The sequence below is a fragment of the Ranitomeya variabilis genome, chromosome 5 (assembly GCF_051348905.1).
Source record: "Ranitomeya variabilis isolate aRanVar5 chromosome 5, aRanVar5.hap1, whole genome shotgun sequence".
NCBI lineage: Eukaryota > Metazoa > Chordata > Amphibia > Anura > Dendrobatidae > Ranitomeya > Ranitomeya variabilis.
Genome location: NC_135236.1, coordinates 385,476,462 through 385,495,884, shown reverse-complemented (window position 1 = coordinate 385,495,884; position 19,423 = coordinate 385,476,462). Strand labels below are relative to the sequence as shown.

Here is a 19,423-nt window from a genome sequence, read left to right as displayed (position 1 = left end):
TCTGGGAATTCTTGTAAGAGTTGAGCACTGGACTGTCTTACTCCAAAAGTCTACAACTGTCTGAATCTTCCAATACCCAATTCAAGTTTTGCTACATTTTTCTTAAGCTAAGCTCACACTGCGTTAATGCAAGTGCCGATATGTCTTATTGCTAGTGCATATAGAGCTAGCAGATGCTCTATCTGCGCTAGCGGTGACGGACCCGGAAACGCTGCAGCCCGCGTCCCAGGGTCCGCCACTCAATGACGGCACATCGCTAGTGCACTCCCATTTTGGGCATGCACTAGCCATGCGTCCGAAATAGAGCTTAATGGCAGCGTTAACGGACTGCGTTAGACCGCGTTATGCTGCTGTATATCGCAGTCCGTCTAGCGGACTGCCTATAACGTAATGTGAACCCAGCCTTAATGTATCTAAATCACGTTTCCAAAGACACTTTTGAATTTGATATATAAAAATTAGAGCTTAGAAATGAGTGAAACGGAATATTTTACAATTATCTATGCAACAGTGTATGTCGCATAAAGGTAGGTTGAGGGCAGCTGAAATCTAGATTCACATTTGAAGCTTAAAAAAATGATTATATGTAGAAATATATATACTAGATGGTAGCCCAATTCTAACGCATCGGGTATTCTAGAATATGTATGTAGTTTATTTAAGAAGATTTTAGAATAATACATTGAATACACAGGATTCGGCCGGCCGCGACCAATTTGCAAAGCGTGGTTCAAATCCCGCGCCGGACTGCGCTTGTCGTTGATTGTTCGCAGCCGGCCACGTAGTATATAGCACAGCCACGTAGTATATAGCACAGCCACGTAGTATATAGCACAGCCACGTAGTATATAGCACAGCCACGTAGTATATAGCACAGCCACGTAGTATATAGCACAGCCACGTAGTATATAGCACAGCCACGTAGTATATAGCACAGCCACGTAGTATATAGCACAGCCCACGGAGTATATAGCACAGCCACATAGTATATAGCACAGCCCACGGAGTGTATAACAGCCCACATAGCATATAACAGCCACGCAGTTTATAACAGCCCACGTAGTATATAACACAGCTCACGTAATATATAACAGCCCACGCATGCAGTATATAACAGCCCACGGAGTATATAGCACAGCCACATAGTATGTAGCACAGCCCACGTAGTGTATAACAGAGCCCATGTAGTGTATAGCACAGGCCACGTAGTGTATAGCACAGGCCACGTAGTGTATAGCACAGGCCACGTAGTGTATAGCACAGCCCTCGTATTATATTGCACAGCCCACGTAGTATATTGCACAGCCCACGTAGTATATTGCACAGCCCACATAGTATATTGCACAGCCCACGTAGTATATTGCACAGCCCACGTAGTATATTGCACAGCCCACATTGTATATTGCACAGCCCACGTAGTATATTGCACAGCCCACGTAGTATATTGCACAGCCCACGTAGTATATTGCACAGCCCACGTAGTATATTGCACAGCCCACGTAGTATATTGCACAGCCCACGTAGTATATTGCACAGCCCACGTAGTATATAACACAGCCCACGTATTATATTGCACAGCCCACGTATTATATTGCACAGCCCACGTAGTATATTGCACAGCCCACGTAGTATATTGCACAGCCCACGTATTATATAGCACAGCCCATGCAGTATATAGCAATGTGGGCATCATATCCCTGTTGAAAAAGAATTAAAATAAAAAATACCGGTAGTTATATACTCACCTTCCGTTGGCCCCGGATCCAGGCAAAGGGATTACCGACGCTCCTCGCGCGCTCCAGTCCCAAGAGTGCATTGCGGTCTCGCGAGATGATGACGTAGCGGTCTCGCGAGACCGCAATGCGGAGCGGTCACCGGAGCGTCGCGAGGAGCGGGGAAGGCCTGTTCCTGATCTGGGGGCCAACGGACGGTGAGTATATAATGATTTTTTTTATTATTATTATTTTTAACATTAGATCTTTTAACTATTGATGCCACATAGGCAGCATCAATAGTAAAAAGTTGGTCACACAGGGTTAATAGCAGCGGTAACGGAGTGCATTACACCGCGGCATAACGCGGTCCGTTACCGCTGCCATTAACCCTGTGTGAGCGCTGACTGGAGGGGATTATGGAGCGGGAACTGACTGCGGGGAGGAAGGAGCAGCCATTTTGCCACCCGACTGTGCCCGTCGCTGATTGGTCATGGCCGTTTTGCTGTGACCAATCAGCGACTTGAATTTCCATGACAGACAGAGGCCGCGACCAATGAATATCCGTGACAGACAGACAGAAGGACAGAAAGATGAAAGTGACCCTTTGACAATTATATAGTGTGTGTGTATGTGTATATACACACACACACACACACACACACACACACACACACACACACACACACACACACACACACACACACACAGACACTATTTTGTCCAGTATTGAGCGTAATTAAACTTTGGGAATTTAATTCATTTGGGGATTTGTCTTCTTTCCTATAAAAAATTGCTTGCAAGTGGCTCCCAAACTCCTGCTTTTCCCCACTGCTTTTCCCCAGTGTATTTGCCTGCCTATAACTGCATTGATGTCAGAATGTACTCATTTGTAGTACAGATGTTGGAAGTGATATGGTCATTACCAGTCTTTTCCTCCGAGTGTTGTACTTATCAGGGTCAGCGCCTGTCTCCTCCTCCGAGTGTGGAGCTTATTGGGTCAGTACCAGTCTCCTCCTCCGAGTGTGGTGCATTATTTTTATTATTAGTTATATAGCACCATTAATTCCATGGTGCTGTACATGAGAAAGGGGTTACGTACAGAGTTATATATATTGTTGACAGTAAACAATTTTACGATGACAGACTGGTACAGAGGGGAGAAGACCCTGTCTTTGCGGACTTACATTCTATTCTTATCAGGGCCAACGCTTGTCTCCTCCGAGTGTGGTGCTTATCAGGGCCAACGCTTGTCTCCTCCGAGTTTGGTGCTTATCAGGGCCAACGCTTGTCTCCTCCGAGTGTGGTGCTTATCAGGGCCAACGCTTGTCTCCTCCGAGTTTGGTGCTTATCAGGGCCAACGCTTGTCTCCTCCGAGTGTGGTGCTTATCAGGGCCAACGCTTGTCTCCTCCGAGTGTGGTGCTTATCAGGGCCAACGCTTGTCTCCTCCGAGTGTGGTGCTTATCAGGGCCAACGCTTGTCTCCTCCGAGTGTGGTGCTTATCAGGGCCAACGCTTGTCTCCTCCGAGTGTGGTGCTTATCAGGGCCAACGCTTGTCTCCTCCGAGTGTGGCGCTTATCAGGGCCAACGCTTGTCTCCTCCGAGTGTGGCGCTTATCAGGGCCAACGCTTGTCTCCTCCGAGTGTGGCGCTTATCAGGGCCAACGCTTGTCTCCTCCGAGTGTGGCGCTTATCAGGGCCAACGCTTGTCTCCTCCAAGTGTGGTGCTTATCAGGGTCAGTACCAGTCTCCTCCTCTGATGGTTTTTCTTACCCAAGCAATCTACTGCAGCATCTTCTCCCCAGATTTAGGACATGCTCAAACGTCCATGTAAATCTGTTAGTCAGACCACAATGCACAAACTGTCTGCAGGTCTCCTGACCCGAGCGAGACAGCTTCATTTATTTCTATGAGGCTGTCATGCTGAGATCTGGAGGTCTGTGACCAGTCCATGCATCGAGGTCCGTTCTCGTACCATTTTACATAGATTTCTGAATACATGTAGAACAAAGAGAACAAAGAGCATACAATATAGATATATACATATATAAACAAAATCTTTATTGATACAAATATTAAAATTACTATCAGTAGTACGTCGTAATATTTCTATTCCAATGCAAAACAGAAGGAGAAGCTACCACCCTAATGCACCCCAATAGTACTAAATAATTGCCCCAAGGGGGAAAAGGTACAGCACAGTCCCCACATAAGGTATAGAATGAGTAAGCCCATGTAACGGAAATATATCCAGTAATCAAATGCACGTGTACCCGCATGAAGGGAAGTTCATTAGCTGTCTATGACGTGTACCCGCATGAGGGGAAGTTCATTAGCTGTCTATGACATCCTAACAGTAAAAAAAGGGGCTTACCAAAGAGGGGTGAAGAGGAGAGATACAGCCTGAGAGAAGACCCCCCAATCTATTTCTATGAAGCTGTCATGCTGAGATCTGGAGGTCTGTGACCAGTCCATGCATCGAGGTCCGTTCTCGTACCGTTTTACATGGATTTCTGAATGCGGTCTTACTGAAACACCTGTACTGAACTGACCTTTTCACTGTCATCTGTACTCCAAATGAATATATTCTGATATAAATGCATCTAGAGGCTGGCAAATGGCTGAGAAGAATCAGGGGGTTTGGAAGCCACTTACATACTTTTTTTTTTTTAACAGAACTAAAGAGTTAGTTTGTTTTGCAACCGTCCAAAACCTTCCATGCTGCACATTATTATTAAAAAGGAAAAAAAAGTTTAGTCACTCTTTAATTGTTTTAGAAGCCAAGCAAATTACTTCTATGCCAGGTTAAAGAAGACTGTCTCTACTGAATCCTATTGGGGTAGCTGCTCTGTAAGCCATTTTCTGACTTTATACCAAGACTGTTACCAAATCAGCTGCTGTTTTTCTTTTGACTAAATCTCCTAATGTTACATGCTGCAAGGCTACCCCAAGAGGTGGCACTAGAGACACAGCGTTCTTTCTGTTGGAGAAGGCTTTACGTAGATGCTTTTCTCAAGGAGCTTTGCCAAACCAAGAAGTCTTCCTACACCAGTGGCTCACATATAGGAGATTTGCAAATACAATGTGTTCTTTTTATATTTTATATTTAGTGGAACATTTAAAACCTTATATACATGGTCATATTGAAAAACTACATTAATATTATAATAGCATTTTAAAACATACATAATGGGCAAATTCACATGCTAAGTATTTCTCTCGATCATTATTATATGGTTTTGATGTGACTAATCGTGTTTTCTGAAATTTAGGAAAATCTGTAGAAATTGCAAATGTGGGCAAGAAGAACATGATGTTCCTTCAAACAACGAAGATGATCGTAAAGTTGGCAGGCTGTTCGAGGACACAAAATACACAGCTATGATTGCAAAGCTGAAAACAGATGGCATTCCCACGTACAAGAGGAATGTAATGATCCTGACTAGTCCAGTGGCTGCAAAGAAAGATGTGTCCATCAATACTGTGACCTATGAATGGGCACCACCAGTGCAGAACCAAACGCTAGTAAGTACCTACACAGACGCTTTTCATGTGTAAATGTGTAAGCCTGGGGGGTGCATCATTACTAAGAGGTATATAGAGCATGCAATTTCAGGATTAGCGTTCTGTTGTTCAGGTCCTTTGCAGAATAAGAAGGTGTCCTGAACTGATGCTAGTCTGTATAAACCGTGCGGCAATGGGAAATGTGTGATTATATAATCTGCTGCAATGCCTAAGCCTTATGTTGAGTGAAGGAGCTGCAGCATGCATGCCCATCGAGTCATCCTGATATGTCAAAGATCTATCTCATTCAGTGTTACTGTCTGGCATCATTTATTGTGTATACGGTATTTTTTTTTTCTTTCCATTAATCCCTATGTTTGTTGAATTTTTAGGCCAGGCGTTACATGGAACTTATTCCAAAAGACAAGCAGCCTGTAGCTGGTTCGGAGGGAGCCCAGTACAGGAAGAAACAGTTGGCTAAGCAGCTGCCCGCTCACGATCAGGATCCTTCTAAGTGTCATGAGCTGTCTCCTAACGAAGTGAAGCAGATGGAGCAGTTTGTGAAGACCTACAAAAATGAAGTCCTTGGTGTCGGAGATATCAAGCTGCCTAAAGAAGTGGGGACACAGGCTGGAGAGGCTGCTAAGCCAGACAATGGGAATCGAAGCACACTTGCTACTGTAAAGAATGTGGAAAACAAGGCAGCTGCACCATCGGGATCCACTTATGTGAGTTACGGACATAGCATTACATCTGATGACCCTTATGTGTCAGCTGAACTGTCTCATTTATCTTACACCATGTTGAATGGGCAAATCTTGCTTGTTTCATGTGATTAAAGGGGTTTTCTCATCTTCTTAATTGGGTTAAATTGTAATTTACCTCTTATTGAATATCTTCTGTGTTCTCAAGAACAGAGGGACTTTTAATTTTGTTCACTGCTTCTTGCCTGGGTAACCGACCAACCATGGAGTCTATCATAGGTGGCCTGTTTCGTAGACAAGGAGTTCAGGTCTTGCCGGCTCTTTGCTGTCGAGCTTGTAAGCGCTCCTCTGAAGCTGACCAGATCGCACTAGTTTCAGCACAGCTGATCTCCAATGTGAAGCTACTTCTGCTTAAAGCATCAGAGAGCTGACAGCTCGGGCCAGCAGCTCAACCATGATGCTGGTCCAAAGTCTGCCATCAAGCAGGAGAACCGTGCACTCCAGAAGAGTGAAGATGGGACAAACCCTTTAATGACGCCCATACACACTACAGGAACACTGGTGGGAGCAGCCAATTATCTTGTGTATCGGGTGTTCAGCCTTTTCCTTGACGGTGGTAGGATCCCTGCAGCACCCAATCCTCTTAGTCTCTGGGGGTATAAGTCACCAGAATTGTCTGCAAAAGACTGGCTCCATTCTCCTATTTGAAAGCTCATGCATGCTCATCTGAACGACTGACCCCATAAAGTCTTGCCTCGAGTTTGCACTAGATTGTCCTAGTCTGTTCTTAAAACTTCTCAGAGTCCATCATTGGTCTGCTTTAGTAGATTTCACTTTCCAAAAACTATTTTACAAACCATTTGTTTTCTTCCTTGTGAGCATTGGTTTCTACACTGTGCGGGAAGACAAACAAGGAGTCTGTGCAGGTCACTGGAAGGTTAATTCATTCCTATCTTTTCATACCATCTGTAGCTAGTCTTCCACACCGAGCTTCGGGGAGGTCTGTTAGTCAGCTCTACACCGATCCCTAATATTTAGCTGCCTGACATTTACCCCCAATCTGTAGTGTCAGTATGGTAGAGAGTCGTATCCTCTTCACTTCCCAAATACATTTTCCCTTTGCTGCAGGCAGGACAGATCGGGGTCCAGTGTAAATCTGCCTCCAAGAAATCCTGCTTTCTGTCATCTCACCAAGTATCTCTCGGTGATCTCTAGACCTTATCTGTGGGGTTTTGGCTGTAAATTGCTGTCGGCTTCAGTGATTGATTCTCCTCCTGCTCTGCTGGTGGGAGTATATTGGGGTATCATGTGCTGCTGCTTTATAGTCCCATTCTTTTATGGTCATACACTTGTCAGTCCTGTGCTGGTCTGTGAGCTGGTAATACGCATGTATAAAATATATGGCACTTTCCATTCAGTACTGTTCTGAAGTATCATTTATTGTATTTACTGCACTGCATTCTCCCATTCTGACTGTGTGTGTGTACTTTGCCAGAACCAGACATAGTGTATGCCAGGGTGATGCTCCCATATCTACAGAGGTTAAGTGTCCTTATGGCCCACAATGGGGTTATATGCATGCAAGAGAAAATGAAGAGAAGATGCCATGTAATACACCACCTTTATTCTCTCCTGACAATGGCACCCAATATGTCACTATATCCCTGTACGTTGGAAAATACGTCTGCAGCTTTTACCTCCGACAAAAGGCTCTGATGCTGTGTGTGGGCTCGGAGCCTTGCAGATGATAACTCTGAATTTATGGAGGAGGGTGTTTAGAACATGTGAAGTGTCCACAGCCGCACCTAGCTTACATGCAGCCTAATAAAAACCTGGACTAAGTCCCCTGCGTTCTGTTCAATAGTAGCTGACCTGCAGTACCTGGCAATGGCCACTAAGCAGTTCGTGGCGCTGTGTTCATCCTCTCCTTCACTGTTTGTGAAGGCCCCTGATGGAGGAGACTGCAAGCTGGTCAGGGGGTGCAGAGGAGTGTAGTGTCAGACCCCACCCATCTGATATTGGTCAGATATGTCCTCGGTATAAAAGGAGTGGACAACGCCTTGAATTTAGTTTTTCATGTGCTGATTTCTGCCCATAATCGGCACCAGTGAGCAATATAACCAGTTGATTAACGTCACTTTGAAAGCCCTTTTTCTGAGGTCATTGCGACCTGTACACGGTCAGAGCGATCCTTAGCAGGAGTGATGCACTCAGATGGACGGATGAGATCTGATAAGGTGGTCAGCTTGTTTGTTGGCTTTTTCCAGTGATATAAATGCCCGTTCAGGTAATTAGAATTGATAATTATCAGGCCGTGTAAAGGAGCCTTTATTGTGCTTTCTTGAAGACGTCTCCATTCTGTATTTTATGGTCTGTGCCAGAAAGTCTGCTACTCTGAAGCTTTTGCTTACAGCCCTGACTCCAGATCCTTTTCTCCTAATTTATGGTCCATGGTCAGGAATTCTTTGCATAAACCGTGCTATTTTTTTTTTCTTTAAGTTTCTACAGACTTGATCTAAGAGGCAGCAAACGTGAAGTGGAAAGCGATGTTGTTATCTGTGCGGAGCAGCCCGCTCTGCTTGTATTTACTCTGCCGGCTCCATGCTTGGACGCGATTCATGTGTCATAAAACATGTTCATTACTCACAAAACTCCATCACAAGCACATCTCCAGTTATGGGAAAGCAACCGGCACGGCTGAGGCAATCTTTCCATCAGAGGCGTTCCTTTCTGTGGACAATGGGTCATTTGTCACGGCAGGGAAGGGTTAAAAGATTGAGAGGGCGAAGAATGCACTGTGACCCGACTCACAATTGGATTGTTAATTAGCATTTTATCGTTGCGTAGAGAGGGAGTGTTGGGACATTAGGGATCTCTGTGGAAATAGCTGTGGCATGCCTGCTCCATTCCTGCTCAGCCCAACTTCTCCCTGTCAGCACAGGATTGCTAATTGATGGTCCATGTCACTGTCCACATGGCATTATGGAGCTGGGATGCATGTAGGTTTCCGGCCAGCACATGTTTCTGTTGGCACGCTGCCAGGCTTGCTCTGTAGTCTTCCTTCCCATCGCTCTGTATTACACGCCATCTACCTGTGTCTTGTTGTAAGATCTATGCGATTATAAACTGTCTTCCCTTGTGTCCACAGTACTGCTTCCGGTGCAAGGAGAACATGAAGGAGGGTGACCCTGCGGTGTATGCCGAGCGGGCCGGCTACGACAAGCTGTGGCATCCTTCGTGCTTTGTCTGTTTCACCTGCAGTGAGCTGCTAGTAGACATGATCTACTTCTGGAAAAAGGGAAAACTCTATTGTGGCAGACATTACTGTGACAGCGAGAAGCCGCGGTGCGCAGGCTGTGATGAGGTAATCTCCTGTTCACTTCTTCAGTATCCTGTAAAATTGATCCCTCACGTACTGTACGACCTGCATGTAGGGGAATACCTTTATGGGGTTCAGCCAAGTCTAGACCTTCTTCTCTATCCATAGGTTAGGGGATAACGTCCCAAGCGCTGAAACCTTCCCCAGCCCTGAGATCGGGTCTCTGAAGAACCGTGTGTGAATCCAGCGGTGATCGATCAAGCATTCATTCCTAATAGGAGTGTCAAAGACCAGCCAAGCGCAGTATTTGGCCATCTCTGGCGGCCCCATTGAGAAGGAGTGCACTTGCTCGACCTCAACTCTTTTCACATGGGGCTCTTCACAGCTTCATTCTCTGGATTGGTGGGGGTTCCAGCAGATGGGAAGTTGTCCCCTATCCTGTCATTGAAGGATAGCTTCCAAACTTGGCGCAATTCTTAAAGGGAACCTGTCACCCCCAAAATCGATGGTGAGGTAAGCTCACCATCGACAGGGGCTTATCTACAGCATTCTGGAATGCTGTAGATTAGCCCCCGATGTTATCTGAAAGAGGAGAAAAAGAGGTTATATTATACTCACCCAGGGGCAGTCCCGCTCCGATGGGCGTCTCCGGTCCGGGTCCTCCCATCTTCAACCCATGACGTCCTCTTCTGGTCTTCACGCTCCGGCGCAGGCGTACTTCGTATGCCCTGATGAGGGCAGAGCAAAGTACTGCAGTGCGCAGGCGCCGGAAAGGTCAGAGAGGCCCAGCGCCTGCGCACTGCAGTGCTTTGCTCTGCCCTCAACAGGTCAGACAAAGTACGCCTGTGCCGAAGCCGCGGTGCGGAGACCAGGAGAGGACGTCATGGAATGAAGATAGGAGGCCCCGGACCGGACCTGAGACGCCCATTGGACCCGGACTAGCAGCGGGACTGCCCCTGGGTGAGTATAATCTAACCTCTTTTTCTCCTCTTTCAGGTAACATTGGGGGCTTATCTACAGCATTACAGAATGCTGTAGATAAGCCCCTGATGACGGTGAGCTTACCTCACCATCGATTTTTTTGGGGGTGACAGGTTCCCTTTAAGAGCAATTCTAGTAACCATGCAATTAGGTATTGCTTCCATCACTATAGAGCTTGTAAGACAGTAGCTTGCTAAAGTCACCAGAATTCTGGACCTTTTTAGTTCTTGGCTTTTCCCCCCTCTGAGCCAGAATATAAAGCCACTCTATAGAGCTGTGGTTGCAGAACTATAGCAGCTTCCATTCCGCTGGCCTGGAACGGTCACATGAGTGGTCATTCATCTGACTGGCCACCATATAATACTACATATCCCATGCACACCAATCACTGCAGGACTTGTATGGTTGCAATCTCTCTTGGGGGACTTGGTTATATTCATTTTCTTATGAGAAGTGTTCCTTTCTTTCTTTCTGTATTTGATATATTTAAAGGGCAGTTGTAGCAAACTTCAGAATTACTGTGTCATGCATAAAGTGAATTGTTGCAGTTATGGAGCTATTCAGTAAAGGCAGCAGAGTGTTTTAACCGGTGCATTGCTCTGTTGCCTGTAACTTCCCATCTAGGCAGAACGTAGTGGTCATCCTATGTGAACAGTGTCTTCAGTTCTATCTATTTTTAATATTCAATAATGAAAACCAATCTTCCTTGAGTCATCAGCTGCATTGTCTTCTACATGGAAGGAATTTATTTTTAAATCATGAGCTATGTTAATTTTTATTAATATGGAGGCGCTGGTACACCTCATTTCTAGATTTCCGTATTCTGTTTGCAGATATCGGCATAACACCTGGTGAACAGCAGAGCCTTTGCATTCCATAGGTGTAAGCAGCCAAAAGTGGAGGAAAAAATCATATTCAAAGTGTATGGTACACAGCAGCGTTATGCCTGCTATTATACCTGATATGGTTGGTGCACTATTCCTTTAGTGCACATGCTTAATCTTTACTGCATATTTCCAAAACTAAGCGGACCAATGCTTATCCATATGTATAGAACGTTTATCGATTATGAATATGAGCTGTATACAGATCAGTATCGCTGTTAATAGCAAGAAGCAATTAGATTTTCCTATAAAAACTGCTTTGTACCATTGTACTATATATTCTACTCCCAGCTGTAAACTTCAAGTCTTCATTCCCTAGTTTATTACTACTTGTTATCAGTGTTGATCAGTCATTTATACAAAAATTTGTATATTTCAACCTTTTTATTAGTTTTATATAAATGAGAATGATTAAGAGTTTTGCACTTTTACCAATTAATAGAAATGAACATCCTGGTTGAAGATACGATGGCATTTATCTAGTAGTTCCATGTTACAGGCATTCACTCTAGAACTTTGTTGCATTTCTCCTAAATGTACACTAGGTGGCAGAAATCATCGGTTAAAAAGTAAGGATCCAGTGACATCTAGTGGTCAGATTTGAAATCCGTGCCATTACAGTACTTACTACATGATAAATCACCACAAACATATTTATGATTTTTTTTTTCTCTTATTAGTTGATTTTCAGCAATGAATATACTCAAGCAGAAGGTCTAAACTGGCATCTGAAGCACTTCTGCTGTTTTGACTGTGATTGTGTCCTGGCTGGAGAAATTTATGTGATGGTGAATGACAAGCCAGTGTGCAAGCCTTGCTATGTGAAGAATCATGCCGTGGTAAGACAGTGCGACTTCTTTATTAATCCTGAAAAAAATTGAAACTGTCTTCTGTAGTCTTCTAAAGGCTGCTATATTTCGTCCTGTCTGAAAGTGACAGCACATTGCAATCATAGAAAGACTTTAATTTTGTTTCATTTGTACCAGGGAAAATGATTTCATCTTTGTGTGTCAGTTCATACAGTGGTTTTAAAGAAATACATCTATATAATCGTGCCTTCATACCAAATGTAGTTATTAGGATTTGGCACACATACTATGTGTATGGAGGCTGTCACTCCGAAAACCCTGTATCTTGTCTGCTTTGACTGCCTGCTACCATGTAATCTTCTGTGCAGCAAGCTCTGCACTGGTGTTGGACCAATCCCATAGCTAGATCATTTTTAGTACACTGTCCAGGCACTTCTGGACTTCCTTGGCCCCCTGAATCCTTCTTCACAGCAGCCGAACCTCTCTTTGAAGTTCTTGATGTTCTGACAAATGGCTGATTTAGGAGCAATCTTGCAATGTCCTTGCCTTCAAATCAATGATGACGTAATGTGTTTGATTAGAGGAAACCATGGCTAAGGGTACCTTCACACTAAACGATATCGCTAGCGATCCGTGACGTTGCAGCGTCCTGGATAGCGATATCGTTGTGTTTGACACGCAGCAGCGATCAGGATCCTGCTGTGATGTCGCTGGTCGTTGATTAAAGTTCAGAACTTTATTTGGTCGTCAGATCGCCGTGTATCGTTGTGTTTGACACCAAAAACAACGATGCCAGCAATGTTTTACAATGGTAACCAGGGTAAATATCGGGTTACTAAGCGCAGGGCCGCGCTTAGTAACCCGATGTTTACCCTGGTTACCCGTGTAAAATGTAAAAAAAACAAACAGTACATACTCACCTTCGCGTCCCCCGCCGTCCGCTTCCTGCACTGACTGAACGCCGGCCCTAAAGTGAAAGCACAGCACAGCGGTGACGTCACCGCTCTGCTGTTAGGGCCGGCACTCAGTCAGTGCAGGAAGTGGACGCCGGGGGATGCGAAGGTGAGTATGTAGTGTTTGTTTTTTTACATTTTACACTGGTAACCAGGGTAAACATCGGGTTACTAAGCGCGGCCCATGTTTTATTGATCCATATAACTTACCAGTTTTAAAAACTGATGCGTCTTTCCGATCCGTGAGACTCAGAGCATGCACTCTTCTCATTCATTTTGCTGATCAGACTCTGCCATTAAAGTCTATAAGCTTCTGTGACACACGGATGAAAAACTCAACACACATTGTTTATTTCGGTTTTCCTATCGTGTTTCATCCGTCTTTAACTGATCCATTGCTTATGGATAAATAATTAATTCAGCCAGTCAACCTGAAAAAAAAAAAAAGAGAAAAATCATCTGAATCATAGATGACGCAATATATATTACATACTTACTGAATAGTGGCACATTGCACTTTAATTTTTATGCAATAGATCACTTGAAGGTTATATATCTTATTGACTGGTACGTCACATAGTTCGTTGCAGGCTGTGAACCAAACACTTACTTCATGGATATATGCTTAGCTTTCCATGATTCATATCTTGACCATTGTTTTTTAATTAGTGCTGTATCAGTTCTAAGTTTTGCCGTGGCTTATACCAGAATTGTGGCACATTTACCATGATAAATGTCTCCATAAGGAAAGGCTTGGCTGTCCACATGGATGTGGATATGTGATAACCTTAGGCTACGTTCACATTTGCGTTGTGCGCCGCAGCGTCGGCGCCGCAGCGCACAACGCAAACAAAAAACGCGGCAAAACGCACGCTAAAACGCTGCGTTTTGCGCCGCATGCGTCGTTTTTGCCCGCAAGTTGGACGCAAAAAAAATGCAACTTGAAGCGTTTCTTGCGTCCAACGCTTGCGGCCATGCGGCGCAAAACGCAGCACAACGCATGTCCATGCGCCCCCATGTTAAGTATAGGGGCGCATGACGCATGCGGCGCCGCTGCGGCGCCCGACGCTGCGGCGCTGACCGCAAATGTGAACGTAGCCTTAGACAAGCTGTGATAAAAGCGCTGTAATTCTCTATAGAATTGGCTTCAATAATTTTTTCCTCCTTTCAGACGTGCCAAGGATGCCACAATGCCATTGATCCCGAGGTTCAGCGTGTGAGCTACAGTGGATTCCATTGGCACGCCTCAGCCGACTGCTTCTTGTGCTCATGTTGCAGCAAGTGTCTGATCGGCCAGAAGTTCATGCCAGTAGAGGGGATGGTGTTCTGCTCCGTGGAGTGCAAGAAGAAGATGACCTCCTAGAGAAGACAGTAACACAATATTTCACGTTTCACAATCGGGTAGAACTTTTCCAAGATGAATCTCCAAGCAGTAATGGAATAAATCTACATGAGGGCTTAATTGTGTTTAGAAATGAAAATGATCTTAAGGGAAAATATTGTCATGCTTTATGCAAGTTTATCAAAACTGAAAATGTTGCTTTGCTTGATTCTAAAACTCCACATCACTTTTACTGCCTGAGTACTATTTCCTTGTATCATATCCTATTCCATCCCCTGGTGTTTGATTGCTGCACTTTATAGTGAATGTAAGGCATCAGCAGTAAATGGTAGCCGCGGAGTTATTTACTGTCACGGCATTGAAACTCCATTCTGGGCAAGCAATATGGCCATCCATAGGTCTGGTAATTTAATTCTCTGAACAGTTTGGGTCTTCCAGAATATGTATTGGTTCTGGAGGGGGATGTAACGCTGCCTAAAATGGGATTTCCAGGACTCTAGCCAATGTTGTACTCCCTAAGAATATCTTACAGACTTACCCAGTTATCAGAAGAGCATTCTCTCAAAGAAATGATCATAAAGATTTTTAACAACTTTATTATAGTTATAAATCGGGTATGTCAAACTCAAATACACAGAGGGACAAAATGTAAAGCTTGGACAAACTCGCAGGCCAACATTGATATTTAAAAAAAAAAAAAGTCTACAATTTTGGAAGTTTTTCCTTAAAGGGAACCTGTCACCCCCCCAGGCGTTTGTAACTAAAAGAGCCACCTTGTGCAGCACTAATGCTACATTCTGACAAGGTGGCTCTTTTAGTTATGATGCCTGCACACGCTGAAATAATCGCTTTTATAATGTGCCCCTCATACCTGAATTTCCCCTGACACAAACGCCTCCCAGCCGTCACTCAGGGCCTCTGGGCGCCGCCTCCATTTCCTTCCTGAACGTCCCCGGCGCCTGCGCTGTAAGTTTTGTTTTGTTTTTTCGGGCATGCGCAGTTTGCGCTGCCCTTCGAACACTTTTAAGTGTTTGGCTCCTCCCGTATTTGTTGCTTACTGTTTTAATGATAGTAGCTAAACATCAGGAGTTTGAGAAGCCGGACCCATGTCCTCTAAAATGGGGTCTGTGAGAAATGGGATATTGAATATTTCTTACACTGAGACTGATGTTACGGGTGTCATAACTCATGAAAAGAATGCTTTCAACATTTCAACCTCCACTATAGCAGACTAAGAAGAGAAACACTATGTGATATATGTAGTGATGCCATTTGCCAAGCAAGGAGTTAATCTGTTCTATAAATCCTCCAGGTCTCTTTTGTAGTTGGAAGGAAGCAGCATGTTTCCTGCTGGTGTCTAAACCCATTGTGTGGCTATGTAAGTCGTACCTAAGCTTTATGTGCATGCTGTTTACCAGGTTTAACTATGCAAACCTATCTATAGCCTTAGGAACTGTTGACGTTCACACACTTCTATCAGCAAATAATAAAAAAAATACTTTTGATAACCCAGGTTTGTGTCATTATACATTTTTTCTGACTTGATTTTCCAAAGATCCTGCAGAGGGAGATCACTTCAAAGATTTCTTTGTATTCTTCTGAATGGTATGCATTATATGCAAAGATATTCTAGCAAGGAAACGTGTAAAGGTTCCTCACCCATTGTGCTTCTCCAAATCAAAGCCATTCTTCTACCAGCTCTATGTAAATTAAAACGTACACCCTTTAAAATAAATCGCTGTCAAATTGTGATAGTCCTGTGGCAACTGTGCAGACAGCAGACATTTTACAAGTCCTCCTTCCACTGTTAGTTACTGTACTTTACAGTTCTTCATCCGAATAGTGTCCTTTTTTGCACCTGAATAAGGTGTACATTCATGTGTTACAATAGTTGATGTTGATTTTACCCATGGATATTGCATTAAAAAAGTGTCCAACCCTATTCACACATTTTAGGGTCAAATGACTGGGCTCAATAGTTTCCCTTTGACATTCAGTAAAAAGAAAAGAAAGGTCATAACAATTGATGATCACAAACGGGTGAACTGAGAACATAGGTAATCTGTGACCTAAACACATGCCAACAATTTACTATATATGGAAAACCCAGCAGAAATAAAATGCTGGGAGATTGGTAGGCCTACATTGCTTTTTAAATATATGACTAGTCAAGTGTGTGTGTGTGTGTATATGTATATATGTATATATGTATATATATATATATATATATATATATATATATATATATATATATATATATATATATATATATATATATATATATATATATTTGTCTGAGGGTCACTCCCGTCTGTCACGGATATTCATTGGTCGCGGCCTCTGTCTGTCATGGAATCCAAGTCGCTGATTGGTCGTGGCAATGGTCGTGGGCCACAGTCCGGCGGCAAAATGGCCGCTCTTTACTCCCCGCAGTCAGTGCCCGCTCCATAATCCCCTCCAGTCATTCAGTCAGCCCTCACACAGGGTTAATGCCAGCGATACCGGAGCGCAGTGTAACACACTCCGGTTACGCAGCTATTAACCATTTGTGTGACCAAATTTTTACTATTGATGCTGCGTATGCAGCTTCAATAGTAAAAAAGATCTAATGTTACAAATAAGAATAATAATAATAAAAAAAAAATTATTCTCACCATCCGTCGCGGCTGTCCTCGGCAGTTCAAGAGGCAGGTTCTGGTGCCAAGGATGCTATGCGAGAAGGACCTGCCATGACGTCACGGTCATGTGACCGCGACACAGGTCCTGCGCGAGAAGGACCTGCCATGACGTCACGGTCATGTGACTGCGACGTCATCACAGGTCCTGCGCTCATACCAACCCTGGGACCTTAAGCTGCCACAGGCGCCAGGACTTCAACGGCACTTCAGAAGGTGAGTATATGTTTATTTTTTATTTTACATCACTGGGCAATATACTACGTGGCTGACCAATATAATACATACTACGTGGCTGGGCAATATACTACGTGGCTGGGCAATATACTACGTGGCTGGGCAATATACCACGTGGCTGGGCAATATACCACGTGGCTGGGCAATATACCACGTGGCTGGGCAATATGTTATGAACTGGTGGTTTAGGAGCAACATGGGACGTGCTCTGGAGGAGGTGGTACCTGTACTGACCGCAGTTCCTGAGCTTAACACAACACTAGAAGTAGCCGTGGGATGTTCCGGTCACTCCCTAGACACCTCGTCACAGCCGGAGGACTAACTACCCCTAAAGATAGAAACAGGAAAGCTATCTTGCCTCAGAGAAAATTCCCAAAGGACAGACAGCCCCCCACAAATATTGACTGTGAGTGGAGAGGGAAATGACATACACAGAATGAAACTAGGATGTAGCAAAGGAGGCCAATCTAGCTAGATAGAACAGGACAGAATACTGTGCGGTCAGTATTGAAAACTAGAAAAATCCACCACAGAGTTTACAAAAATCTTCACACCTGACTAAAGGTGCGGAGGGTAAATCTGCTTCCCAGAGCTTCCAGCTTAACTGAATAAATCCATACTGACAAGCTGGACTAGAAAAAACATAGAATGTGCTGAACGATAAAGTCCACAACAAGTGGAAAGCAAAAGAACAAAGCAAGGACTTATCTTTGCTGAACTGGTCAGAATATCAGGGAAATCCAAGAGAGATGTGAATCCAAGCAGGAACCATTGACAACTGGCACTGGCTGAAGGATAGAGCCAGGATAAATAGCCGAGCCAGAATAGACGATCAGTGGAAGCAGCTGCTGACTGCTAAATCCAAGGAGCAGCAGTTCCACTTAAATCCACCGGAGGGAGCCCAAGAGCAGAACTCACAAAAGTGCCACTTACAACCACCGGAGGGAGCCCAAGAGCGGAATTCACAACAGCAATATACCACGTGGCTGGGCAATATACCACGTGGCTGGGCAATATACTACGTGGCTGGGCAATATACCACGTGGCTGACCAATATAATACATACTACGTGGCTGGGCAATATACTACGTGGCTGGGCAATATACTATGTGGGCTGTGCAATATACTACGTGGACATGCATATTCTAGAATATCCGATGCGTTAGAATCGGGCCACCATCTAGTATGTGTGTGTGTGTGTGTGTGTGTGTATATGTATGTGTATATATATATATATGTGTATATATATATATATATATATATATATATATATATATATTTATATATATATATATATATTTAGTAATGCAGCAGTATGATTATACACAGTGAAACGGCAGTGACCCACACAAGTTCAAACAAAACGTTCTTTTATTGTGTTACTTCACACAGTCAATATGGTATACAGCTTCTTCATACAGTCCATTAATAATGCGTGGCTATATGACGCAGTCAATACACAGTGAAAGAACAGATGATTGGCCTCGGGGAGACCAAAGCATCCAACACCGCGGAGACACCATCACGTGTTTCTCAACGCAGTGATCCAGAACACTGCCCCACACTGCAGCTATCCTACATGCATTTGCATATTTCCCATAAGGGATGGGGGCAGTGTTCTGGATCACTGCGTTGAGAAACACGTGATGGTGTCTCCGCGGTGTTGGATGCTTTGGTCTCCCCGAGGCCAATCATCTGTTCTTTCACAGCCTTTTACTAGGCACTGCTCCTAATAGCCAGATTCCTACTCCACACTGATGAGGGGCAAACACCCCGAAACAGCTGTCTGTGGATGGATACCATGCTTGGCATAGGTAGTTTTCCTGTATTGGATGTTTTCCTTTATTGGATGCTGCCCTTCCCGTGGTTGTTCCTTCCCGGGGAAAGGTCTGGCTATTCACTGCTTGCGTTGAGAAACACGTGATGGTGTCTCCGCAGCTATCCTACATGCAGTCAATACACAGGCCAACTTCCCTCTGTCTAGTTTCCCTGGGTGACCGCACGCTGGTAACAAGTCTCTGTACTCACTCAGCGCACTGCACTCTTTATCCTCTGGAGTGCAGCCAGGTACACATAAGACAGCCCAAGACACAGGGTGTCAGTCTCTCTGGTTCCTTTAGCCTCAGTGCTACTCCACACAGAGAGCTCTGCAGACAACTGCCCTGTCTGCTTCCAAGAACACACCTCCCCCACTACTACAGGGCTTTTCAATCAGTCACTGCTTCACTATTCTAATTACAGCTACACCTGTGTCTGTAGTACACCCTCATGGCCTCACTACACTTCCATACACATTCTGCAGA

General features: G+C 44.3%; 1 protein-coding gene across 1 annotated transcript in view; it reads left to right on the top strand.

The window, feature by feature from the left end:
- TES (testin LIM domain protein) overlaps positions 1-15,720 on the top strand; it is a 92,557-nt gene extending 76,837 nt beyond the window's left edge. Inside the window, exons 3-7 of the mRNA XM_077265022.1 lie at positions 4,985-5,237; positions 5,609-5,944; positions 9,069-9,284; positions 11,785-11,943; positions 14,038-15,720. Coding sequence (XP_077121137.1) covers positions 4,985-5,237; positions 5,609-5,944; positions 9,069-9,284; positions 11,785-11,943; positions 14,038-14,229 — 1,156 coding nt within the window. The 3' untranslated portion in view covers positions 14,230-15,720. The remainder of the gene's footprint in view (positions 1-4,984; positions 5,238-5,608; positions 5,945-9,068; positions 9,285-11,784; positions 11,944-14,037) is intronic.
- Positions 15,721-19,423: the final 3,703 nt, after the last annotated feature.